This window comes from Camelus bactrianus, chromosome 18, assembly GCF_048773025.1.
Source record: "Camelus bactrianus isolate YW-2024 breed Bactrian camel chromosome 18, ASM4877302v1, whole genome shotgun sequence".
In the NCBI taxonomy this organism is placed as follows: Eukaryota; Metazoa; Chordata; class Mammalia; order Artiodactyla; family Camelidae; genus Camelus; species Camelus bactrianus.
In genome coordinates, this window is record NC_133556.1 from 8145007 (window position 1) to 8171926 (window position 26920).

At 45.3% G+C, this 26920-nt stretch overlaps 2 protein-coding genes across 3 annotated transcripts; one reads left to right on the forward strand and one right to left on the reverse strand.

Moving 5' to 3' along the window:
- The first annotated feature begins 1713 nt into the window (after window positions 1-1713).
- POM121C (POM121 transmembrane nucleoporin C) lies at window positions 1714-18004 on the forward strand. Its single transcript, XM_010972341.3, has 13 exons — window positions 1714-2421; window positions 3321-3536; window positions 3849-4007; window positions 5361-5441; window positions 6799-6970; window positions 9266-9357; window positions 9985-10058; window positions 10502-10626; window positions 10742-10844; window positions 11065-11241; window positions 12168-13829; window positions 15351-15473; window positions 15830-18004. The coding sequence occupies exons 1-13, from the start codon at window positions 1859-1861 to the stop codon at window positions 15925-15927; spliced, it is 3645 nt and encodes a 1214-aa protein (XP_010970643.2). The 5' UTR covers window positions 1714-1858; the 3' UTR covers window positions 15928-18004.
- NSUN5 (NOP2/Sun RNA methyltransferase 5) lies at window positions 13951-26920 on the reverse strand. Of its 2 annotated transcripts, none has more exons than XM_074345909.1 (10): window positions 26761-26920; window positions 26538-26660; window positions 25878-26052; window positions 25674-25782; window positions 19845-19983; window positions 19632-19747; window positions 19059-19237; window positions 18650-18860; window positions 18434-18574; window positions 13951-14485 (listed from the first exon to the last, which is right to left on the reverse strand). In XM_074345909.1, the coding sequence occupies exons 1-10, from the start codon at window positions 26851-26853 to the stop codon at window positions 14380-14382; spliced, it is 1392 nt and encodes a 463-aa protein (XP_074202010.1). In that variant the 5' UTR covers window positions 26854-26920; the 3' UTR covers window positions 13951-14379. The 2 variants fall into 2 exon arrangements, with proteins under 2 accessions (XP_074202010.1, XP_074202009.1); XM_074345908.1 differs by lacking the exon at window positions 13951-14485 and adding an exon at window positions 17996-18360.

Sequence of the window (26920 nt, forward strand, 5' to 3'; positions counted from 1 at the left end):
GTTGTCTTTTCCCATACAGAAGTAACGCAGTCATATTTATCTATATTTTACTAAATGATTTGTGCTTTTTGTGTGTCCATTTCTTTGACCTCTAAACACTGGGGTGCCCCAAGGCTCAGGCCTTAGACATCTTTATCTACATTAATTCCCAAGAAATCTTACTTAGTCTTGTGGCTTTTATGTCTAGCTCCTCCCCTGAACACCAGTAATAAATGATAATTTAAAAGACCCTTGCTAGGCTAGATACCATCTTTCTTCTTCCCTTATTATTGCAGTTTCTCTAATGGGAAGTCTGCAGCCACTGCCTCCATTTCTTCATCTTCTAGTCACTGTTTAACCCATTGCAGCTTGGTTTTTGTCCCACTCTTCCACTGATACCAATACTGTTAGATTTTTTCTTAAGTAACACAGCCTTTTCTTTTGAAATGAAGTTTTGTATGAAATCACAGTATGTAAACAGATAGACACAGAATTGCCCTGGCAATAGGCTGGGGAAGAGAAAAACTGCTTGCTTTTCTCATCTCTCCAGGTTGCTCCAGAGGCATCTTTACTTCCTATCTTTCCAACCTCTCTATACCCACAAACATCCTAATCTCCAGCCATTCTGAACTATTTGCAGACTCCTGTATCATACTCCTTTTCATCTCGGTGCTTCTGCAAAATGCTTCTTCATCTGCCTTGAACCTGTGGTAAGCCAGTTCTCTCAGCTCAAGTAGAACCTCCCAGCCCTTCTTCCTCTTCATCATTCCTTCCCTTTTTAAAAGTGCCTCTATTATCACACTTACAACAATAACAAAAATTGTAACTTTCTGTTTACACATCTTTCTTCCCTTCTAAACTGAGGGCTTCTAGAGATCAGAGACCCTGTGTTTTCCTCCGTTAATCTCTTTAATGTATCTCAGTAATGAATGAATAAATCAAAGAATGAATGGCCAAGGAAGCTGAGCTAGCCAAAGCCTGAATTGGCAGTCAACCAAGTTTTTTTGTTTGTTTGTTTTATTAAGATATAATTCACATTCCTTACAATTCACAGGGCTGTGCAACAATCATCATAATCTAATTTTAAAATATTTTTGTCCCCCCAAAAAGGAAACCACCCTTCAGCAGTCACTCTCCATCCCGCGACCCACAATACACTCCCCAGCCCTAGACAACCACTAATCTACTTTCTCAGGCTACCAAATTTAACACAGGTAAATGATCACAAATCCTACAAATCTACACGATTCTGGACCATGATGTGAAATTTGGTAGATAACTGTCCCCCTTTATCAATTTGTACCGCAGAAAGGCAAACTTATATTGCAGCTTCAGGTCTAATCTGTAATTTATTAATTAGACTGATCGGAAATTTATTAGTACTAGATCCACATTTAACAAGGGTGGTTGGTTTGGGTTGGTCTTGCTTTGTATTGTTGCTGTTGAAGTCAACCCCCTTTAGTAGTATATACTTTGGCAGAAAACAGAGTAACTGAAAAAACTTGCAACCTCAGGTGGCGATTGTGAAAAGTGCCTCATAATCTCTTCTAGGATGTTTAGCCCCCTGGAAAATGAGCGTTAAGTGAGTAGTCACTTTCCGGGGCTTTTATTTTTAACGCGATTTCTTCCAACAGGCTCACCTCTAGATGGATGTTGTGCGGGTGGACACGCGGGAAGCTTCAAAAATCAGAGCTCGGTGTTTCAACGAGGGCACATTTTCCGACATGGTTCGGGTCTAGCGCGTTACCAGGCGGTAGCATTTCCCCTCGCGGTCGCTCGTCAAGTCGCGTGCGCAGTGACGTAGCCGGCGCACGGTGAGGCGGAGCGCGGCGCGGTGCACGCTGGGATATTTAAGTCTTCTCCGCGGCGCGGAGCCGCGATGTCTCCGGCGGCTGCTGCGGCTGGAGGAGGCGAGCGGCGGCGGCCCATAGCGAGTGTCAGGGACGGCCGGGGCTGGGGCTGTGGCGGGCCGGCTGGGGCGGCGCTCCTCGGCCTGTCGCTGCTCGGCCTCGTGCTGTACCTGGTGCCGGCGGCGGCTGCGTTGGCCTGGCTGGCTGTGGGGGCTACAGCGGCCTGGTGGGGACTGAGCCGCGAGCCCCGAGGTTCGCGCGCCTTCTCGCTCGTTCGGAACGCGCGGCGTCAGCGAACGCTGCTCGCCTCTCCTCCGGCCAAGTCGGCAGTAAACGGAAGTCTCCTAGAGCCGCGGAGCCTACTCGAAGGACCTGACCCCGCTGAACTGCTCCTCATGGGCAGTTACCTGGGCAAGCCCGGCCCCCCGCAGCCTGCCCCGACCCCGGAGGCCAGGGTCCTGCGAGAGAGGCCTGGCCGCCGCCCACCTGCCCGTACCGCGCCGCCTGCTCAGTCGGCCCATCCCAATCGCGTTCACGTTCACCCCTCCCTCCCTACTCCTCTTCTTCGACCCTCTCGGAGGCCTGCCCACAGGTAAGATAACCCTGATCTTCCCCACACCTCCTCTCTGTCGACTGGCTTTGAATTGAGGCCATGACTTTTAAATCCGATTTCCTTTTTCATTAAGTCCAAAGTGGATTCTGTGTCGTTTTGTCCTCTCAAACACCTTGGTGCATGTCACCTGTCTCCTGACCCCCTTTACCCTTTGGAATGAGATGCGATGCCACAGCTGCTCCCTTCCAATTCTTAAAACTGTGTGAATTTTGAAAAACGGCTAAACTATCCTTCTGGTGAAAATGTCTTTCTCTTTCCTGTGTGGTTATATAGTATCTTTTGTCAGATTTTTTTCTTTGGACCACGAATAGAAATTCTGAGGTTAGCCAAGCTCAAGTGTTCCAGGAAACACCTCTTTGATAAAACTTGGTGGATAAAGATGATAAAACCAAAGAGACAGTTTCATCTAGTCCCAATAGCTGAGTGATACAAGAGTATACAGAAATTTGGTGAAAGTATTAGATTCTTGAAAAGTACACATAATTGAGAAGATGAACATTTAGGTGTTAATGTTTGACTTTGGCTGTATATTAGTGACGACTTAGCAGAAAAGATTGAAAAGATTGAAGCGTTCTTGAAAAGTTGCCCCCTGCGCATCCTAACACACACTTTTCTTCCATCGTAGTTTTACTTGCGTTAGCGAGGTTTTCAATTTTCCTCTCATTGTTGAAGTCCATTGTAGGGACAGCTGTTAAGCAGCTGCCACATTCTGCCCTTAGATGGAGTGGGGGAAAGTTGCCATAAAAATACTGTGTGGTCTGTATTGCTTAGAAAAAGGTTTAAGCTCTTTGGAAAATATCTGAACCCACATGGTTCTTTAGTCATTTAAATTTTCTGACATTCCTTTAAGCTTCTTTGATATCTCCCATTCTCCACAGGGATTGTGGGACTTTATCACATCGGTTTGTAATAACACCTCGAAGAAGATATCCAATCCAGCAGGCCCAATATTCCTTGCTAGGGGTGCTTCCCACAGTATGCTGGAATGGTTATCACAAGAAGACTGTGCTATCTGCTCGAAACTCCAAAATGGTGTGCAGCCCAGTGACAGTGAGAATTGCTCCTCCGGATAGCAAATTGACTCGTTCTCCAATGTGAGTATTGTCTTGAAAGAATAGACTCCTATTTATGTCCACTTTATTCTTCTGCAGTTATTCCTCTGAGAAAGCAAAAAAGGAAGTAGCTGCTTATTTGAATGAGAAATCCCAAATTCTAGTAATTGAACCATCTTTTGTTTTGTTTTCCTTAGTCTGTAGCTAATTGCTAATTGCTAAGAGCAGTTTCTGTGAGGGTATAAATTATACTTTTGCTTGTTGGTTAATTTCTAATTTCTAGTGACTGAAGTCTGTGTTGTATGGCATGGTGATTAAAATATATTAATGCTAGAATCTTGTCTTTCATTGCAGACCAGAGCAGATTATCAGCTCAACACTGTCCTCACCATCAACTAGTGCCCCAGACCCATGTGCAAAGGAGACTGTACTGAGTGCCCTCAAAGAGAGGAAGAAACGAATAGTAGAGGAGGAAGACCAAATATTTGCTGATAGCCAGGAAAATAAAAGAAGGTAACAGGCCCAGCAGAGTAAATAAACAGGCTTCTCACATGGGCTCCTGGGATTTGTTGAAATACAGAGGCCAGCTCCAGTTTGTGACTTTATTAGGTCCCCTTCTTTGGCTTGGTAACAAGTATAAGTATACAAAGAGAGGAGGTTGAAGTCACTAATTAGGATTCAGAACTGCTTGTGGCTTTCCAAGGAGTCAGCTAAGGATTCTTCTCATTTTTTAATTCAGCAAATTGGACACCCACTGTGTGCTGGATCCTATTCCAGGTATAGTGCAGAGAGCTTTAAACAAGACAAAGTCCTCATGGGACTTACTTGAGGGAGAGAGACCAAAAAAAAAAAAAAAAAAGCTAATAAAATAAACAAGATAATTATAGACTAAAAGTGTATAGACATTAAAAAAAAAAAAGGTAATATAACAGAGGGTAATGAGAAGAGGAATGGCTCTCTGATGAGATGGTGAACTCCACACTAAAAATCATTGGCCCCATTACCGAGACCGGATTGTTCATATCCTGCAGCTTTAAAAGTTGGCCATTTTTTTCTTTTCTTTCTTTCTTTTTTTTTTTTTTTTTTAATGGAGGTACTGGGGATTAAACCCAGTACCTCATGCATGCTAAGTATATGCTCTACCACTGATCTGTTGCCTACCAAAGTTGGCCATTTTTGATACTGTAGGTGACAAAATTAAGTAGGGAAATATTAATGCAAGTATATTTGTGTAACAGGGAAAGCTCAGGTAATGATGACTAGAGATATGACTGACAAGTGAGCAGTTTGAGCTAATGTTAACTGGCTAAGCAGAAGAGGGAAAGAGGAAATAACTATTTTTATGGTCCAGATAGATTTTTCATGTTCTTCAGGGTGGTAGTATTTCTTGACCCTTATTAGCCTGTAACTGGGGATTCTGTGTTAATCTTTTCTGGAATTGGAATAAGCAATGATCATATGCACCATGGATAGACCCTTCTTATGTATGATACTGCAAACTTCACATACTAATCTCTAGAGCTGTATAGGATATGTGGGTTGGCCCCTAAAGTGTTGCTTTGTTTTTAATTTGTGGATGATAGGGTGTTACATTTGTGATTGTGATACTTTGGTGAGAAGTTAGCAAATATTTGATAAACCTAAATAGTTCAAAAGGTCTTGAAATAGTCTCATACTTTCCTTATTGCCAGGACAGTCTTAGCATAAATTTACCTTTTGGAATCTTTGGGATTTGAAGCAGCCTTTTTCTTACCTAGCATGGAACCTGTGCTCCATAGAAATAGTATAAAATCCCAAGAATATGGGGATATGCTTTAAGGGGAAAAAGTAATTTCATTTAATTGAGAGTTTTTGTATTTGTCACAGGCGCCATGATAGCAGTGGGAGCGGACATTCAGCATTTGAGCCCCTGGTGGCCAATGGAGTCCCTGCTTCTTTCGTGCCTAAGTAAGTGAGACTCCACGGATGAGACAGACTATTTGGGAAAAGGACATTGTCAGAGTTACTGTCCTATAGATTTTCCTCTTTGCTTTTTGCATTGCTTTATTAGTTCACGTTCAAATCTTTGAAATCAGAGAGAACATTTTGAGTAACTTGTCACAGCAACTCTCTTCTAACTCCTTTTAATATTTTTTCATTAATATGGATAAAATATGCTAAGGCTAAGTGGGCTTATAGATATGTTTAATAACCGAGTGTATAGACAGAAAGATCGCAAGATTTGTGCAATGGATAAAATGCAACAATATGGAATTTAAGATAAATGTTAAGTCTCTACATTTGAGTTTAAATACATTTGAAAAGGAATTAGATGGTGGGGAAAGTGGTTCAGGAATGTGTGTAAAAAGCCTTGAGGTAAGTTATATGCTTAAGCCAGCAGTATGATGTGGCTGCCAAAAAAGCTAACATGCCCCTAGTCTGTACTGATAGAACAAAGGCTAGGATGAGGCTGGTGAGTGGCAGTCCTGCTTTCCTTAGTTCTGTTCGGATTGTCCATGAGCATTGTGTTTGGTTCGGGGTACTACACTGTAAGAGAGGATGTACACAAACTGAAATTCATTCCTGATGGAGCAGCTAAGATTTTATGGGGTGGTGCTGGTGGTGGGTAAGGCAGTTTTTAAGGTGTATAAATACTAGTCCAGAGGAGAAAAATCTCAAAGGAAGTAAGGAAAGTTGGATAATGGCCTCCAAAAAAAAGTGAAGGACTGTCACATGAAAGAAGAAAAACAACTTGTTGGTTTCGGCTCCAGATAATATCCATGGGTGAAAATTAGAGGAAGTACTTTTTGATCCACTATAAGAATAAACTGGTCCATGTAACAGAGGTTGGATGACTGTTCCACAGGAAAGATGTGTAGGGAATTTCTGTTTCACTTGGAAGCTTAGGAAAAATGGTTGGTTCATCTTAACACTGATTTTTTTTAAAAAACAATTTTATTTAGGTATAATTAGCATACAATAATCTGCCTGTTTAAACTGCACACTTTGATAAGTTTTGACATGTATACACTTGTGAAACCATAACTACTGTCAAGATAAGGAACATAACCTTCACCTCCAAAAGTTTCCTGTGCTCCTTAGTAATACCTCCCTCCATCCTGCCCCCATCCCCAGGCATCCACTGATCTGTTTTCTAGAGTATTATATCAATGGACTCATACATTTGGTTTTTAAAATATTTAGCTTTCCCCTCCTGACTGTCAGATGTAAGTTTATTTAAGATAGATTTTGTGTCCATGGACAAAGCCTTAAAAAAATGCTATCTTCTGTAGTACATCTAATGATCTTTTCCCCTTTTTATTAGGCCTGGGTCTCTGAAGAGAGGTCTTAATTCCCAGAGCTCAGATGACCACCTGAATAAGAGATCCCGCACCTCTTCTATGAGTTCCTTGACAAGCACGTGTGCAGGTGGCATCCCTAGCTCCAGCCGCAATGCCATCGCCAGTTCCTACAGTTCTACTCGAGGTCTCTCTCAGGTACACTTGTCTGTGGTGTGGGAGAAATGGGGTCCTAGCATTAATTAATTGATCAGCTGGTGTTTACTAATCACCTTTTATCTGTCAGATTTGGGGATTACCACTAAGCTAACAGAAGATACAGACCCTTGAGTGATAACTATAGACCAATGGAACAGAATAGAAAGCCCTGAAAGTAAAACAATCATACATGGAAGTCTATAGACAGAGCCATTATTGCAGATAAATCAGCAAAGGATGAATAATTCAGTGAATGGTATTAATTTAATCAAAAGGCAGATTGAGTCCAGATTGCATTGGATCATAAAAGAAATTTATCCTATAGGCATTGAGAATTTAGTGAGAGTTTAAATATGAAGTGGTCGTAGCAGGGAAGGTATTGCTCAGTGGTAGAGTGTGTGCTTAGCATGCATGAAGTCCCAGGTTCAATCCCCAGTACCTCCATAAGTAAATAAACAGACCTAATTACCTTCCTCCCCACAAAAACAAACAAAAAATAAATTTAAAAAAAAATAAGAAATGGTTGTAATTCTTGAGAAAGAAGATGTCATATAGCTGAGGAAACAGAGCAAGCTTTGCTACCAGACTGACTTGGTTTCAAGTCTCGGTTCTTGACACTTGGGCAGGTGAATCACTTAAACTCTTTTTTTTTTATAAATATCTATTTGACTCAGCAACATTTATTGAGGCCTAAGCATTTGTTTTTTTCAGGTGGCTATCCTTTCTTGTTCTTTACCTGATCATAACATAGAAACTTAACTGATTCCAGCTTTTTTCTCAAGCTCATTCTAAACCTTGGGTTTCTTGACGTTAGTCTGATGGAATGCGTCTGCTATTTTACCACCTGACTTTGATTTAAATCCCTCTTTTCTTTTTTTAAACTTATATTAAGCATCGTTGCCTCCCTGTTTGTGCTTGTATGATGCAACTTTACTGAGTGAAAAATCACTAGAAGCTTCTCAGTAAGAAAAATGTCTGTGGTAATATTTAGTATCTTTGTAAATAGGCCAAAGACGGTGAAACTGTTTGCAGAGTGCTTATCCTTTATCAGTTACTTTGCCGCTAGGCGCCTTCAAGTGAGGCAGAGATGAAAACTGATCGTCTTTGCTACCAGGGAACTCCACCTGGTAGAAGAGACAGGTGTATGGATAATTATCATATAACAGTAATACCACTGGTGTTGCAAAAGTCATCAATGTCGTGGATAAGTATATTTTTTTAAATAAAGTTAAACTGAAAATTTAATGAGAGCAAGACTAATTTACTGGCTTATCTTTATTAGAGCAGTTTTTTTTTAATTGCAGTATAGCTGTACAATATAAGTTACAAGTGTACAATATAGTGATTCATAGTTTTAACGTTTATACTCCATTTATAGTTATTATAAGTATTGGCTACATTCCCTGTGTTGTCCAGTGTATCTTATAGCTTATTTTATACCTAAGTTTGTACCTCTTAATCTCCTGCCCTTATTTTGCCCCTCCCCTCTTTCGTCTCCCTACTCGTAGCGTCTGGTTTGTTCTGTATATCTGTGAGCCTGCTTATTTTTTGTTATATTCAGTAGTTTATTTTTTAGTTTCCACATATATGTGATACTATACAGTATTTGTCTTTGTCTGACTTACTTCACTTAGTATAATGCCTTCCAAGTTTATCTGTGTTGTTGCAAATGGCAAAATTCCATTCTTTTTTATAGTTGAGTAGTATTCCATCATACATTTTTTATACACACACACACACACACACACACACACACACACACACACACATATATCTCACATCTTTATCCATTCATGTGTTGATGGACACTTAGGTTACTTTCATATCTTGGCAATTGTAAATAATGTTGCTGTGAATGTTGGGGTGCGTGTAACATCTTTTCAAATTAGTGTTTTGGGTTTTTTTTTTAATATATATCCAGGAGTGGAATTGCTGGGTCATATGGTAGGGAACAGTTTCTTAATTTACTTCCATCATTTTGATAGACAATATAGAATACACTTGTATGCACATCATAGCTCTAACCCTTTACTGAATGTGACAGTCTCCTTTTTATGCCAAAAATACATTCTTTCTACATTTATTAGTTAGCATTCCATTACTTTTTCAGATTTTTTTTTTCTTGTTAATACCAGCGATTGACTTTCCAGGAGCCTTTCTTCACAAAGAAATTTTTTTAGTTACTTAAAAGGAGATTCTATATGCAGTGATGAATAGAACCACAAAATTACATTAAAGGTTGAATGCTAGACTTATCAGCTAGGGTCAGTCATGTTCCTTCTGTTTGACTTTTAGCTGTGGAAGAGGAGTGGACCCAGTTCATCTCCATTCTCTAGCCTCCCCTCATCCCGCTCCCAGACACCAGAGAGGCCGGCAAAGAAAATAAGGTAATCCATTATAATTTGCTGTGTGGATTGTGACAGGTCAGGAAAGGAGGGACATTTACTTGGTTCTTAGGCTTTCTGCAACTCTGATCTGGAGGCTCCAAGAAATTAACATCTAGAGGACAGTGAGGCGCCCGCCTGAATCACTCTCATCTCTCCCAGTTCTCACGTACGGACTGGAGCAGCCTCTGGCTCCCCTCACACTGCAGCATGAGGGACTGAGGTGCAAGACAGGGAACTGGGTGAAGTCAGCAGGCAGCAGACTTCATGTTCTTGACTCCAGCTGACCTCTAGGTACCTATAGTCAAGTTGAATGTCACTCTGTTAGGGATCAGACCTGTGACTAGAACATTCAGGAACTTGATGGGTTGTAAGTAAGGTTTTGAAGATTATTGATTTGTGCTTATTTTAGGACAAAAGTTTCTCTGTGGCCCCTGTGAACTGCCTCCCTTCATTTTTGTAGGAATTGTCTTTTGACTTCTTTTATTTTTTTTCCTGGCACACTGAGGTCTTAAATCATGGTTGTTCTAGACCTTGTCTGGTTAGTAGGTAAGCAGGTACAAGAAGTTATCCAGTACTTTTGTCAGGTACTCACAGATAAACTTAATTTTCTGCCTTTTCCCCCTACAGAGAAGAGGAGCTTTCTCATGATTCTAGCTCTTCAACTCCATTGGTAACAGACAAGGAGTCCCAGGGAGAAAAGGGTAAGTTGAAGAGCACATAAGAGTGGCTTGCGATGGTAGTAGCAGTGTTGAGCATTGTTGTGTAAAGGGCCTGACAGATACCGAGATAGGAGTTCTGTCCTTCAGAGGTTTGTAGTCTGGTAAGGGAGAAGGTGACACAGAAAAATGGAGTATAACACGGGATGACAGTGGGATATAGATAACCTTAGGTTGAGGTATCTGTGAGCAATCCAGGTAATTATTGTCCAGTAAGCAATTGTATGCATGCGTTTGGGCCAATTCTCTCTTTATATCCTCTTGACTTTAGAAATAATCTTGCAGACACCATCCAAGAGCCCAACTCATGGAAGATAGAATTTTTTAGATACCCAGTGAAAATTCAATGTTAAAAACAGGTGGACAGACAAACCTATCCATTTCTGGCAGAGAGGAAGAAGAAAACAAGTCTATATTTCTTTCCTCAGTTGCAGATACAACCACATGGAAGAAACAGAACTCGTGGAATTCCCCATCAACACCTGGCAGCTCTGGGCAGCGTAAACGGAAGGTTCAGCTGCTGCCCTCCAGGCGAGGGGACCAGCTGACCTTGGTATGGTCTTGTCCGTCTACCTCGGCCCCCCAAGCTTAGCTCTGTATTGCAAAAGCCAAATACAGGATTCTTCCAGTTTCTTCTGATTGACTTGACTTCTTTTTCTCTTTGGTAGCCTCCACCTCCCCAGCTTGGTTATTCAATCACTGCTGAAGACTTAGACTTGGAAAAGAAAGCTTCACTACAGTGGTTTAACAAGGTCTTGGAGGATAAGACTGGTAAGGAATATAGATCCGTTTCACACTCCAGAGAGGGTTTGTTGGTTTTATTTCGGTCTTTCTCCTCTGGGAAATCTATTTGGGTCCTCAGTGGAATCTGGAAGACAGCATTGAGATTGAGGGGGAGCATTTCTAAATTAGTTACATAGAGACCCTACATTGCCACTGAGAAGAATTCCCACACAAGGGAGGACAGTGTCATCATTTCTTTCTTCCTTAGATACTGCCTCGAACTCTGTCACTGAGAACCCGTCTACCAGTCAGCCACCTTTCACTTTTACCCTGCCTGCTGCTGGGACTGCCACCTCCCCAGCCTCCCTCCCAGCCCCAAGCACTAACCCACTGCTGGAGAGCTTGAAGAAGATGCAGAATTCCCCAGGCCTGCCATCCCCCCCTGGTGAGTGGGAGAGCTTGCTTTGGAGCATGTAATAACATCAGCCTTTGTTTAGGTGGAAATAAAAGCACCATGCCAATCGTTGCTGAAAATTGTTGTAAAGGTTGAACCTATTTTGGCTTCCCAGACCCAAGCTGGTGCAAGCCTAAAAAGCTTCAGAAGTCTGTCATCAGGACATGTTGGGGTGGGGGGCAATGGGGGTACTGCAACACGTGAAGCTGGGGGAGACAGCATAGTTTTGGTAGTCCAGTGGCTCTTGACTTGAAACTCAGTTCCTTAGCTGCTCTGAGCCTTGTGGTCGTCGTCTGTAAAATGCAAATGATGCTTACCTCATGAGGTGTCCCTGAAGTGTAAATAATCACCTGGGTAAGATGTCTTGTCACATGCTTACTACACCACAGGCACAAGACCATATTAATTACTTTTCCTCTAGGTTTGCAAGGGTCCAGCTGACTGTTCCAGTCCCATGCCTTCCCAGTGCTACACATATGCACACTCCTATTAGTGCACTTTATCGTATAGTAGAGTGTGTTAGCTGTTCAGCCCCTGCCAGGGCTCACGGGCAGAGACTGTCTCATTCCTGTTACACGTTCTGAACGGAGCACCTGGGCGAATGTAGCACATCTTTGTTTGATGAATAAGGTATATTGTAGGTAATTGACTGGACTTGAGTTCAGGTGATTGGATGTTCCTTGGTTTCTACACATTTAACCCCCAACTAGGCTAAGTTTTATCCCCTTCTATCTTTCTTCTGATCTGTGAAGGGTAGAGCTTGTGAAACTTCTTCATTTTTAGGAATGAACATTTTAAGGGCCTGTGATAGGTTTAGTTGTAATTATTGACTGTTGAATCCCTAGCTCTGTGCCAGGCCTTGAGCACCATCAGGTTTGAGGGGATTCTGAATTCATTTTCTCTGCTCTTCTTCCCAGAATCTGCTGGAGTGGCAACCACTGTGGCCCATTCACCTCTGAAGACACCCAGCCCTCTGGCCCTTCTTGGCTCTTCACAGTCAGGGCCCCTTCCAGGCACCTCCTCAGACTCCACGTCCACAGCCACTTTCTCGGGTCTGACCCCTGCTTCTTCCACAGGGCCAGTCACTGACACCGCCAAGTCACCACCAGCCCCTCAGGCCGAGACATCTGCCAAGTCCCCAGCCCCATCTGCCCCATCTCCCACCCCTAAGCAGAGCATTCTGTTTGGAATGCTGAACACCCCACCTGCAGACCCTCCTGTCTCTGCAGCTCCTGCTGTGTCTTCAGCGTCTCCCATGTTCAAGCCCATTTTTGCAGCTCCACCTAAAAGCGAGAATGAAGGCCCCTTGCCTTCTAGCCCTTCCAAGGTCACAACCACAGCCTCTTCCAGCTCAGCCCTCCCCACGATGACCAGCACCCCACTTCTCACTTTCAAACCTGTCTTCAACACCATGGGGCCACCTACATCTGTGCCCCTGTTAACTCCCTTCTTCAAGCAAACAGCTCCTCCAGCCACTACCACGAGCGCCCCTCTCTTCACGAGCCAGGCCAGTGCCACCCCGACAGTGGCTTCCATGACCACAGCCAGCACCTCCACAGACTCTGCTCCGAAGCCTGCGTTCGGCTTCGGTATGAGCAACGTGACCAGTACCCTGAGCAGCGTGACCAGCACCACGGCCTCCACCTCCCAGCCCTTCCTCTTTGGGACCCCGCCTGCTTCTGGTGCCAGCTTCACCCCGGCCATGGGCTCCATATTCCAATTTGGCAAGTCTCCTTCCGTGCCTGCTTCAGCAACAGTCACCACCTTTGGCCAGTCCCTTCCCAGTGCCGCTCAGACCGCCGCCAGCGGCAGCAGCACTGCCAGCTTTGGTGGTTTTGGCGGCACCCTCAGCACCTCCGCCCCGGTCACCAGCAGCCAGCCCACGCTGACATTCAGTAGCACAAGCACCCTGGCTTTCAACATCCCCTTCAGCTCAAGCGCGAAGCCCCCTCTGCCGTCCTACCCGGGAGCCAACCCCCAGCCCACCTTCGGGGCCACTGACGGGCAGCAGCAGGGGGCGACCAAGCCAGGCCTTGCCCCTGGCTTTGGCAGCTCCTTTGCTTTTGGAAACTCTGCAGCCCCAGCCCCAGCCCCAACTGCAACTCCAGCGCCAGCCCCAGCCCAGCCGGCCTTTGGCAGCGCCACACAGTCAGCATTTGGCGGTCTGAAACCCACAGCCTCTGCCTTCGGCACCCCTGCCAGCACCCAGCCCGCCTTCGGCAGCACCACAGCTGTTTTCTCCTTTGGTGCAGCCACCACGTCTGGCTTTGGAGCTACAACCCAGACCACCAGCAGCGGGACCAGTAGCTCGATGTTTGGCAGCGCAACACCATCGCCCTTCACATTTGGGGGATCGGCGGCGCCAGCCAGCAGTGGGGGCTTTGGGATCGGCGTGGCCACCGCAGGCACCAGTGCCGCCTCTGGAGCGTTTGGCTTCGGAGCAGGACAGAGTGGGACCACTGGCAGCACCACCCCTTTCGGGGGAGGCTTGAGTCAGAACAGCTTGGGCATGCCCAGCCAGAACACAGCCTTTGCCTTCAGTGTGGCCAGCACACCAGACAGCAAACCTGTGTTTGGAGGTAAGGTCAGGAGCTGACCCGGTCGGCTGTGCTGGGCACTCCTGTGTTAGCACAGTTCCGCTCTTGGGGAGCGTTACATTGTGGTAGCAGGGAGACAGGTATGAAACACATAAACACAGTGTCAGGTTGCAGTAAGTGTCTTGATAAAATATGTAATTAATAACGACTGGGGGCGAATGCCTTTCTGAGGAAGTAACACATTTAATCTCTGAGACTGTCTTTGTGATAAGAAGGATGTGGGGGTGTGAGGGGCCCAGAGGCAGAAACAAGTTGGGTAGGTTCATGAACAGAGGAAGTCAGGAGTGGCTGTATGTTTAAAAGTAGGGAAAGTGGTATCAGATGAGGTCGCGAGGTAGGCAGAGTTGGTTAGTAGGTCAGTCATGGCCAGGGTTGAGTGCCTGGATTGTCAGTACTAAGGGAAATCAGTGTAGAATTTCAAGCAGAAAAAATGAAATGACTTTTGCCTCGTGGAAGATGAATTATAAGGACTTTTGACCCTGGTAGCTTCTGTTTTCTTCACGGAGTGTGAGAGAAGGTCTTGAGGAGTGGGTTAGGCTGAAATGCCTACACAGGAGGGCCCGTTGAAGCAGTCGCTCTGGAGCAGGGGAAGGGGAGGAGTGCCACAAGATGTCACAGGACCACAGGCCACCTGGAGGCTGGAAAACAGTAGTGAATTTAAAGTGAGACAAGTCAGCATTGGTGCTTTTCCAGCAACATCCAGCCTAAAATCAGCGGTAGCAGACAAAGCCAGCCTGTTGAAGCTCAAGCAAGTGAAGCGGGCAGGGCAGTGGACTGGGATTCCTGAGGAGGCTGAGGAAACACGGGAGCCAGGGTGCTCGGAACAGGGAGCTGGGAGCGAGGGCGGGGAAGTGGGGACTGGAGCAGCTGTGGCGGGGACGGGGAGATGGAAGGACTCCTGTGCAAGGTCAGCCCTCAGGGAGCAAGAAAGATGCCTGCCCCACTCCAGTCCCCAGACAAGGAAGAGCTCAGAGGACGCAGCCCTCCCCAAGGAGTAGGAGGGAAAGCAGCATCAGTGCCGGATGGCAGGATGGCGAGGGCGGCCACATTCGCTGATGACTGAGTCCCAGTGCGCCCGGTGGGGAGATAGGGGACCCCCAGTGGGAAGGAGGGGGCAAACAAGAAGAGACTTAACACATCTAGTACTGATAGAAGGGAGGTAACCTTAGGGTAGAAGGTGGGGGTCCACTGAGTGTCCCCTCTTCTGTGGTTTAGTGGTCAAGGGAACACAGGCCCTGCTCCTTAGGTGGCCAGAAGGCAACCCTGAGGGGCTGTCTCTGCGGCAGCACAGCTGTGAGCAGGCTGGAGGCACACCTGGAGTGGCAGGTATTCGGGCTTAATTATCCCGAGCAGTTCCTCTAGTGGCGTGAACTGGAGCTGAAGGGTCCTCTGGGGGAGGCCCTACTGGGAGCAGAGACCCTCACTCGGATAATTACCATCTGCTTTGAGGCCCTCCGCTCACCAGCCTGGTCTCAACAGTTCTCTGCTGTCTCTTCATCCTAGGCACCTCCACACCCACCTTTGGTCAGAACACCCCTGCCCCTGGGGTGGGCACATCGGGCAGCAGCCTCTCCTTTGGGGCATCCTCAACACCCACCCAAGGCTTTGTTGGAGTTGGACCTTTCGGTAAGCGGCCAGTCTCTTTGTTGCCAGCGTGACCTGCTTATCTCCTCTCTGAAGAGGGGGTGGGGTGGGCTGGTCCACCTGGGAGTCCAGCACAACCCAGGTTTGGAGTTGGACAGAGAGATCAGGGAGGAGCCAGCTCAGGAAGAATTTCCCAGATCTCTGGGAAGCCAGGTAAAAATGCCTTCCTGGGCCTCACTCCCAGACTGTCTGTGGTTCTGGAATTTTGCATTTTTAATCAGCCCCTCCCCCAAAATGATTGCTAGAACTTGGGAAGCCCTTTCCTAGCATCCAGTGTTCTTCAGAGGAGTGTTGTCAGGTCGCAGCTGCCCTGATGAGATCTTGTTGAATCTTTCCAGGACCAGCGGCCCCTTCCTTTTCCATCGGTGCGGGATCCAAGACCTCAGGGGCTCGGCAGCGACTGCAGGCCCGAAGGCAGCACACCCGCAAGAAATAGCCTTTGTCCCTGCCCATTCCCCCGCCCCTTGCCCAAATCTGCTAGGAAGAGCCTCTGACCCCTCTAGTTCCATAAAGCAGACCTACCCCAGGCCTCTGGCTTCAGCCACCAGGGAGGTAGCAGCAGCCCCGGCGGCTGTTTCCCTCTCCTCCAGGAAGCAGAAGCCTCGGGCCATCGAGGGAGGTGGGGCGGGACAGGGCGGGGCAGGAGCCTGCTACCTTACTTGAACAGTTCCGCTGGTGAGGCTGGAGAGAACTAAAGAAACACCTGTACATATGGTCCACTTCCTTCCCTGACTCTTGTGTGGTGTTTAAGCTTAGTCAGGCGGCCTCCCTTCCCGCCTTTTCCCTGAGAGCCATCTTTGCCGGAGGGTAACGGAGGGTCACCACTTGCATCTCTGACATGCACTTGATGGGACTGGGGGAAATGGATTATCCCTAAAGCTTTACCTTGCTTGGCTTGGCTATAAAAAGTGGTTCTCCCCTTGTCCCTTTAGGGGGCTGTTTCCCCATTTCTTGCTGCTTTATCCCTCACTGGTTCCTTACAGGATCGATTCCTTTTAAAATGATCCTGAATCTAGCTTTGCCTTGGAGACCCCAGTGGGTGCCGCTCCTGCTGTTCCACTTCCTCCTGCCAAGTCTGAGCCGATGTTTCATCCCCAACCCTCTCTGCCAGTTTGGCCCCTAAAAGCTTGGTGGCTCAAGACTGTTAGCCTGGCAGACCCAGGGGTGGTACCTCACTCCAGGAGATGGAAGCTCTTGGAGCAGGCAGGATGCCCACCACTGCTTTCAGCTGCCTCCTCACCCACCTTCCCTGTTGGCCTCACTGGGCTCGTCTGCCTCTCCGGGATTGTACGTTTAAAGCCTTGTTCTGTGTTATTTTTGTCTGATGCTCATGTCTATTGCTCTTTGAATCGAGTTTGGAGGAAGCATTGAATTGTATGAGTGGCGGCATGTTGGTAGTGCCGGACTTAACTGTTTCTCAAGTTTCTGGGGCCTAGCTAATTGAATGTGCAAAGTAGCACCACTTTACGGCTGTAAGTGCCGAGTCCTGGATTTTCAAATGGTGTTTTGACTTTTAAGGGCTGGCAGCCCAGGAGGATGGGGCCAAGGGGAAGCAAAGGCCTCTTCCCTCTGCTGTTTCTTTCCCACCTCCCTCACCTCACTGTAGGCAAGATCACCCGTAGGGTATGTTAGAAAACCTAAATTAATGAATCACATTTTAAAATTACATTACTCCCCACCCCTTCCCTTCTTTTTCCTTTGTTCCAAAACCACATACCCTAGGCCCAAGAGCCTTGCTGCCAGGCCCATCCTCTTTGGGAGAAGTATGAATGCGTGTGTCTAAATTAAAAGAAAAAATATTTAAACATTTTTTAACAAAATAAAAATTTATTTTTGTATTTAAGCTAAATTGCCTTTTAAATTCCTTCAAGCTTGGTTCATTGAGGTGGTTAAGTATAAATGCTATTGACTAGAAATTAGCTGTACTGTTAAGTTATACCTGTGTGAAGAAGAGGCTCAAATGCTGTCCCAGGCAGCTTTCCTAAGGGACTAGAGCTCCTTCTGGAAACATATAAAAATGTAATTCTTATTTTATAAATAATGTGATGTAGATGTAACTAGTCCCCCCACCTTTGTGACTGAGGGTGAATGTTCTGTGGCAGGGGACTGCTCCTCCCCGCCCCCAAGAAGAGCTCTGTTGTGTGTGGAGCTGGGGGGGCCCTGAACCTCAAATACCTACTAGATTGGAGGGGGGGTGGGGCACGGGTCTAGAAATCAAGCTTCTACCTATACCTTATGTAAGGTAGACCCTCTTAGTTTAGTGCTCTAAGCTAGTTTACCTCAGTTCCACCCACAGGCAGGACCGTTGGTCCAGGAGCCCCTGAAGCGGGCATCCTGGTGCCTGAGTGTGAGCGCGAGTGTGTACACGTACGTGCACTGGGCAGGAGCGGGAGGCTGGGACTTTCCACGACAAAGACTGAATTCCTGTGAGTCTAGTTGGAATTTTTAGTATGAATGTGAGATTTTTCTCTTTGCTTATGTCATTAAGAATAAAAAAACTGTGATCTATCGTAGACCATGTCCTGCCTTTTATTTTTATGGGCGGCAGCAGCGTGTCTCACCAGCCAGAACACAGCCCGGGGAAGGGACCCAAGGTCTGGGTACATGCATTCTCTCTCCAGCTGGAGAAACAGGGTTCCTAGTTTTCTTCCTACAGCCATAAAAAGAACCTTTCCAAATGGACTTGCTGCTTGGGGCTGAGGGCCTGAGACCAAGCTGAGGGGGGACCCAAGAAGTCAAAGCTTCAAGCCCCTGCTATGTGTCAGGCCCTGTACTGGGAGCAGCTGCTGCTTTTTGCCGCCTCTTCTTTCTCTTTGGGGCTCGGCTGGGTCTAAGGTCTGGTGCTGATGCCTCAGCCCATGGGACGGAGCTGAAAGAAAAGTACGTAAGTTAGTCATGCCCCATCTTCCAGCATCGTTGTAGCAGGCCCCCTACTCACTCACCTTGGCACCTCTACCCGTTCAAATACAGCAATGAAGAAGCCACCCGTGAGCGTGGTCTCAGGGGAGGCCCGGAGGCAGTGCCCAGCATCTGGGAAAGTGCTGATGCCTCGGTGCGGCCAGGAGGGGAGGGCAGGAGCAAGCCTGCAGAGAGGAAACGGCAGAAGCTTGAGATAAGAGGGCAGCCCCCTCCCCCAGACCCTGGTGGACACCCACTACCTGAAGGCTCCTGAGCTCTGCTGCAGGGCGGCTTGTACCACATCTTCATTCTCCTCCTGGCAGAGGGAGCACGTGGAGTAGACAAGGCGCTGCAGGGCCGGGAAGGTGAGCGCGTGACTAAGCACCCGCTGCTGGAACGCCGCCAGTGCTCGCAGGCGCTCCTTGCTCGGCACCCCTGCGCCGGGCTCCTCCAGCTGCCTGGTCAGCATCCCTAAGGAAGAGGGCTTTCACCACACACTGCGTGACTTCGAATGAAATCCCCACTTACAGACGAGAACGTCTGCCCAGGGTCACACGATGATTAATAAGAGTCAGAACTAAACCGAAGGCCAAAGCAAACTTCCTCCCCTTCTGCTCTAAGGCTGCTCTGGATCTGTGGGGCCCTTGGGCACACTTTCCCCAATCTCACCGGAGCCACTGCAAGAAGGATCCAGCAAGATATACTGGACCTGACGATAACGCTCGTCTGAGGGCGAGACCGCCAGGAAGTCCTGCTCAGCCAGCTCACAGCAAGAGACCCCGGCCCGGGTCAGCAGGGTAGCCATAGATGCCAGGCGCTTGGCATCCAGGTCAAAGGCAAAGATCTTCCTAGGGAAGAGGGCAGAAGTGAGGTGAACTGAGAATCTATGGAGCATGTAAGAGCCTACACCTCTGACATATGACAACACATACTTTTAAGTCAGGACAAACAGAAAATAGTATTTAAATGTTTTAAAATTATAAGTATTTTAAAAGGGTCAGTGGTTAGAAACAACCGGCCTGGGCACTCTATCCCAAGGGCTAAGGGATTCATATCTCACACCTGCAACCCACCGGGAAGCTCAGCTTGGGGCTAAACCACGAACTGCCCTTGGTCCAGAAGGAAGTATTGAAAGGAAAGGCCTCCTTTCAGTCTCATATCCTACTGGAGTAAGAGTTCCTTATTTCTTCTTACAAAGTACAGGATCAGACCTCACCCTACTCCTCTGACCATGGTGCTCACCCTTGGTTCTTGAGAAGAGCAGCCAAGTGACTGGTCTTGTTGCCCGGGGCAGCGCATGCATCGATGACGTGGGAACCCGGTGGTGGAGCCAGCAGCATGGCTGGGAGGCAGCTCGCCTGGTGGCGTGCACGCAGAGCACAGCGGCTGGGTGAACAGAGGCCCCGGGCTGGGCACTCCCCACCTGCTCCTCCCTCTTCCACCCATTTTCCCTACCTTGTCTTGTAGGATAAGGTGACCGGCTTGGTACAGTGGGTGTTCATGCAGATCTGTCTGGGCAGGAAACACGAGCAGCTCTGGCAACAAGGAATCCAGAAGAAAACACTTTCCTTTGAGGGCCCCTAAGTCCTCGAGGCTGCCAGGGAATAAGAGCCATTCATTCCATGTTTTCTGAATCATTCCATGCCAGGTACCAGGCCAGACTTTTCACAGATCACCTAACTGCTTATTTATGCAACAAATGCTTAAAACTGCTATGAATAAATTAACAGGGTGACAAGATAGAGGAAGCAGTTAAGAGAATGGGGTTTTCAGGCCAGACTCTGGGTTCAGGATCCCACCTCCACCACTGACCAGCAGCGGGAACATGGGAAAGTGCCCTCATCTCAGCCTCTGTCTGTACTTTGGGAAAATGGTAGGTGTGAGGATTAAATGACATGCAAAATACTTAGGAAAATACTTTGCACAAGTCAGGCATTCAATAAATGTTAGCTGGTACTGTTACAACATAACCCCGGGGGCTCTCCCCTTGAGTGTACTTTCTATCCCTTAATAAATCCTCACTTGACTTTCATTCATAGATAGATAGACAGACAGACAACCCTGGGGAAGGGCATGGTGCAGGGAGGTAAGTGCTGAGCTGATTTCTGATGGATGAGTTAGTAACATGAGGAGCTGAGGTGATAACTATATTCACTAAACTGCAAAGAAGCATTGTCCACTCCACCTGACTCACACAGAAAACAGGCCTAGAGAGTAACTCAGATCAGAAAGCTATCAAGTGGCAGAACTAGAGTTCAAATCCAAACACAGCCATTCTCTCCACCCTGATCTCTAAGCAGCATGCTAGAGGCAGACGGGGGAACATCTGTAACAGGTGGAGGGGAAGGGAGGGAGCAAAGGCGGCTTCCCAGAGCTGTAAAAGGACAGACCAGGAGGTAGGCGAGTGAGGGGAGGAGACCCATGGCAGATGAGCCTGGAAAGGAAGCAGGAGGCACAGCACAACAGAGAGCCAAGAAAGGATTTCCAGCAGGGCAGTAACACTTTGGATCCGGTTTCAGATCTGTCTCCAGCCCACACATGTGGGCAAACATGGCGATAAAGTCTGGAAGTGGGGAGACCAGTTTAGGAGATTCTTCTGTCAATCATGGCAGGAAATGATGCTTAAACCTAGGCACTGTCCAAGAGAATGAAAAGATCACTTTGTCAATGGACTAAATGCCTCAGTCCAAAGATATAAAGTAGCTGACTGGGTTAAAAACAAAAACAAGACCCATCTATATGCTGCTTACAAGAGACTCACTTCAGAGCTAAAGACACACACAGACTGAAAGTGAGGGAATTTTAAAAAGATAGATAGTTCATGCAAATGGAAATAACAAGAAAGCTGGCATAGCAATATACTTATCAGACAAGGTAGACTTTTAAACAGTCTATAACAGACAAATAAGGGCATTGTATATGATAAAGGATTCCATATGAGAAGAGAATATTACACTTACTCACATTATATGCACCTAATATAGGAGCATCTAAATATGTAAAGCAATTACGAACAGACATAACGGGAGAAATAGACAATAATACAACAGCAGGATATTACCACCATACTTACATCAATGAACATATTATCTGGACAGAAAATCAGTAAGGGAACAGAGGTCTTCAGTGACATATTAGCTGGACTTAATTGGTATCTACAGGACATTTCATCCAAAAACAGAATACACTTTCTTTCCAAGTGCACATGGAATATTCTCCAGGATAGATCACATGCTAGGCCACAAAACAAGTCTCAACAAATTTAAGAGGACAAATTATATGAAGCATTATTTTTCCAACCATAACGGTATGAAACTGGAAATCAAGTATAGGAAGAAAAATGGGGACAACACAAACACATGAAGACTAAACAATATGCAAAAAAAAAAAAACAAAACCCAAAATGAAACAAAACAAAAAACAAACAAACAAAACCCCAATAGGTCAATGAAGAAATCAAAAAGGAAATCAGAAAATACCTCGAGACAAAGATAAAAACACAACCTTCCAAAATCTATAGGATACAGCAAAAGCAGCTCTAAGACATTTAAAACAATGCAGGCTTACCTCAAGAAACAAGAAAAATTTCAAATGAACAACCTAACCTACCATCTAAAAGGAATCAGAAAAAGGATAAAGTCAGCAAAACAAAAGAAATAATAGAAAGAGGAAATAAAAGAGACAAAAAAAAAAAACCCAAAGAAATAGAAAAGGTCAAAAAATCAAGAGCTGATTTTTTTAAAAAGACCAACAAAATTGATAAACCTTTAACCAGGCTCATCAAGAAAAAAGAGAATTCAAATAAAATAAGATTTGAAAGAAATGTTACAACTAATACCACAGATTAAAAAATCATACGATCTTCAACATTTTTAGAATAAGAAAGAATGTCAAATCATGTCTCTGGGAAATTATGGATTTTGACATTTCTGTTAATAGAATTTCTCAGGCTTTCCCTCTTGAAAAGTACTGGACTCTGTAAGACGGCTCTGTGTTTGGGATCTCACTCCAGGGAGAAACCCACAGCTGGATTCCTCTATAGACCTCTGTCAACACCCTTGCCCTCCCTACCTTGTCTTGTTGATATTGTACTGTTGTTGAGGTTTTTATTTTTATGTACTTCATATATAGAATTCTGAGCTAGGGTTGCTTTTGTGGCCTTTCTGAGAAGCTCTAATCTGAAATAAGATTAGATAATGGTGTGGAGTGTGTTACTAAATTAAATATATAAAGATACAGATATATAGATACATATACACACGTACAAACGATGCAGACATAGAAAAGTTATGAATGATACTACCTGATTCAACTGTGTAAAATAAACACTTAAGGCAGTATTTCTTGCCTTGCTGAGACCTGATATAATGGAAATATTAAAATACTCTTCAGAATAATTTCTTCAGCTACAGTAAGCTTGGTGTCACATAATTTTAAGAACTTGGCAGTAGAGCTCCAAGTGCCTCACGTTTCTTCATTTGGCTTTTGGTTACTGAAGCATTACTTGAACTAGAGGTTCCTGAGGGAAATGTTCAGAGGAAGTTTTATCAGGATTTTAATGTAAGGTTTCAAATGGAGGAAGGCAGGAAATTCAAAGTGTGCCTGGAGAGAACCCCTGCCTCCCTTTGTCAGGGCTTCTCAGAAATCTGTTCTGGATAGCATGAATGAATCAATGTGCAGTTTTATTAGATGGCATTACAGACAAAAATAATGCTGCCTTTTCTGTCTCTCAGGGCTGTTTCCATGGAAACTTCCATAACCAAACAAAAGCTACCAATCATTTAGCCAAAGCTTGTCTTGGCGCATAGACCTGTATTTCTTTAAAGAAAACTGTTTTCATACATTTGGTTGTGAGAGCAGGGGCTCTTGAACATGCCCTAGATTACAGAATACTTTTTCTCTTCCAGAATGTTTCTCTTGAAAATACAAAAAAAAATTTAAAATCCCTTGTCTGAGATCTGCACTCTGAACTTCCCTCAGCTCTTTAGATAACACCTCCAAACCTGTCCCAATATCACAGGTTTGGGGTCATTTTTAGAATGTCCCTTGTCACATTAAACAGAATGAATTTACCCTACATGTCCTCATAATAGATATGAGTGTTTGGAACCTTAAAGTAAACATATTTAGTGATAAAAGTCCTGGGAAATAAGACTTTAGAAAAGTATAGGAAATATTGAAAAAAAATCTGTAAGTTTGTGCAACACTGTATAACAAGTATAGGCTACTCCAGTGAATCCTAGATAAATTACTTTAGAAACATAAGGGTGACTTAACTTAGTGGCCAAAGTAACTGGATTACTTTGAGTATTCCAGGGTATGGTGCCATTGATAAGGAATTAAAGTAGGTCAAAATTTAAGTGACGTTGGTATTACTTTCTAAAGCTAGCTGTTCAGAGGAAGAAAACCACACTTTTTTCTATAGCCAATCAAATACTCTCTCTATATAATTAATATTCGTATCTTTTTGTAAAATTCTTAACCTTTTGAATTTAAACCACAGTCTAACAGTCTTTTGACAATAATGGTGGTGTGTTCATCCTTTTGTCTCGCTGGATTTTATAGTTAGTGAAACTATCTTTTCTCAACAAAGTGTATTTGAATAGTTCTGTCATCTCATTTATAAATTCTGTCTTGCATTGTGATTTAATTAACCTTACTGTCCTTATGAAATGAAATGGTGGCTTTTTGAAATAAATTTACCAAAAATAGACATGTAAACATTTTAATAGATTCCTTATTAGCTGAAACCAGACAGGTATCTTTGGAGCTGACATGCCACTTGTTTATAGGCAGTTTGGATAAATCTATCTTCCAAGGTATACATTTGAATTCAACTTGGATTCTTTCAAAAAAAAAAAAAAATCATAAGAGATACCACAAACAGTAATATACCAACAAAGGACAACAGAGAAGAAATAGATAAACTTCTAAAAACATAAGATCTTCCAAGACTGAATCAGGAAGAAACAGACAAGCTGAAAAGACTGATCACTAGCAGTGAAATTGAATCAGCAATCAAAAAATTCCCAGCAAACAAAAGTCCAGAACCAGAGAGCTTCACAAAGGAATTCTATGAAACATGTAAGGAAGAGCTAATACATATCCTTCTCAAACTATTCCAAAAAACTAAAGAGGAAGGAACACTCCTAAATTCATTCCATAAGGCCACCATTACCCTGATACCAAAACCAAAGACACTACAAAAAAAGAAAATTACAGGCCAATATCTGTGATGAATATAGATGCAAAAATCCTCAACAAAATATTAGCAAACTGAATTCAACAATAAAGATCAGACACCATAATCAAGTGGGATTTATTCCAGGGATGCAAGGATGGTTCAATATCCCTAACTCAATCAATGTGATACACCACATCGATAAAAGTATAAAAATCACATGACCATCTCAATCAATGCAGAAATAGCATTTGATTAAATTCAACATTCATTCATGATGAAAACTCTCATCAAAATTAGTACCAAAGGAACATATCTCAACATAATAAAGGCCATATATGATAAACCCACAGTTCACATCACACTCAGTAGGCAAAAGCTAAAATCTTTTCCTCTAAAAATTAGGAACAAGACAAGGATGCCTACTCTAGCCACTTACATTGAAGACAGTATTGGAAGTCCTACCCACAGCAATCAGACAAGAAAAACAACTAAAAGGCATCCAGATTTGAAGGGAAGAAGTAAAATTGTCACTATTTGCATATGACAAGATATAGATTTATTACAACTAATAAATGAATCCAGTAAAGTTGTAGGATACAAGATTAATATACAGAAAGCTGTTGCTTTTCTATACACTAATAATGAACCATCAGAAAGAGAAAGCAACAGCGGGGCAGGATATAGCTCAAGCAGTTGAGCGCATGCTTAACATGCAGGTCTCAGGTTCAATTCCACTACCTGCTTTACAAGTAAATAAGTAAATAACCTAATTACACCCCCCCAATTAAAAAAAAAAAAACTTAAAAAAATAGACTCTTAAAAAAAAAAAGAGAGAGAGAAAGCAAGAAAACAATCCTGCTCAAGACTGCATCAAAAAGAATACCTAGGAATAAACTTGACCATGGTGGTGAAAGACCTATACTCTGAAAACACATATAAGACACTGATGAAGGAAACTGAGATGATATAAAGAAACAGAAAGATATCCCGTGTTCATGGACTGGAAGAATTAAAATTGTTAAAATGTTCATATTACACGGATCCCTGTTTCCCCAGGCACCTCCTTAGATGATGACAGCAAGGCAAGGTTCTAAACTCACCTGGAAGCCCGACCCTGGTAGGAGAAACCTTGTCTCTTGAAATAATCAATTGCATCCTCAGAGCAGGTCTTCAGAGTGTTCACCCGCACAAATCGAGGCACCTGGGAGGCTAGGAAGCAATGAGCAGTGAGTGGGCAGGAAGACAGCCCTCTCCTCTCAGGGCCTGTTGGTGATCCCCCACGCCCACAACTCCTTCCAGCTCACCTGGACCAGGCTTGGATCCCACTTCCAGCAGGTCCTCATTGCGGCTCACACCTCGGTGAACCTTGAGCCGGGCCAACTCTGCCTTCAGCCTTGCCTGGTGCCGGTCCAACAGAGCCTTCCATCGACCCCCACGCCCTTTAAAGCCTCTTCCCAGCAACAGCTCATATACTAACACCTGGGGATGGGGACAGGAGGAGCTAAAACCTTGAGCATTATTAATTCCTTAGAACTCCACAGTGTTGGAACTGGAAGGACTAAACAGACCACCTGTCAAGACAGTAATGCGTGACCTTGTTCAAGATCACACAAGAAATTAATGGCAGATATGTGATTTGAACCTGGTGCCTTTCTTCCCAGTCCGGAACCCTTTCCCCATGGCTTCTCATCAGGAGAGCTCTGGATCCTAGCCCTCCTCTTTGTCAACATCACCCTTTTGTTCTACCCAGAATCTCTACCGCCGCTACTCTGCACTTATGTTCTTAATCTTTCACACAAGGCTCGAGGTTAAAGCATCTTCATCTCACCTCAATTCATAACCCAGCGAAATGCTGCGCCTCCTCATTTCAGAGGAGCAACTAGCTAAACTCACATGGTGGCTGGTAGTGGAGCTGGGACCGGGTTATAAGAGATCAACCTGCCCCAACCCTCCCCGCTAGCTACCTTGGCCAGGTGCGGCCGCAGCTTCTTCTCGGCGCGGAGCAGGCCGGCGCTGGTGATCACGGCGTCCAGCACCGCAGAGTAGCGCTGTGTCTCGCACACCAGTGCGTACAGCTGCTTCACGTTCTGCGCGCGGCCGAAAGGACCCAGGTAAGGCGGGGGCCAGGCGGGGAGCCCCAGGCCGGGGCTCCCCGCCTGGCCCCCGCCCAGGCCCGAACCCCTCTACCTGGAAGCTGCTGGCATACACTAGCCCTTTGAGGGAACCCTGGCGGCTCTCCACGCCCGCCAGCACTGCCGCCGCCGCCGCGTACAGCGCCATGCTCCGCTTTCGCGCGCCTTTACGGCTCTGTCGCGAAGTGCGCCGGCTCTGTGCCGCCCCGTTCCCT

Excerpts from the sequence above, each read along its gene's own strand:
- NSUN5 (XM_074345908.1), bottom strand. The coding sequence starts at position 26,853 with ATGGCGCTGTACGCGGCGGCGGCGGCAGTGCTGGCGGGCGTGGAGAGC. Across the intron at positions 25,783-25,877 it reads GGGATCCAAGCCTGGTCCAG|CCTCCCAGGTGCCTCGATTT; the intron begins GTGAGCTGGAAG and ends ATTGCTTCCTAG. Across the intron at positions 19,238-19,631 it reads GCTCTTCTCAAGAACCAAGG|GAAGATCTTTGCCTTTGACC; the intron begins GTGAGCACCATG and ends CCTCTTCCCTAG.
- POM121C (XM_010972341.3), top strand. The coding sequence starts at position 1,859 with ATGTCTCCGGCGGCTGCTGCGGCTGGAGGAGGCGAGCGGCGGCGGCCC. Across the intron at positions 2,422-3,320 it reads TCTCGGAGGCCTGCCCACAG|GGATTGTGGGACTTTATCAC; the intron begins GTAAGATAACCC and ends CATTCTCCACAG. Across the intron at positions 6,971-9,265 it reads CTACTCGAGGTCTCTCTCAG|CTGTGGAAGAGGAGTGGACC; the intron begins GTACACTTGTCT and ends TTTGACTTTTAG.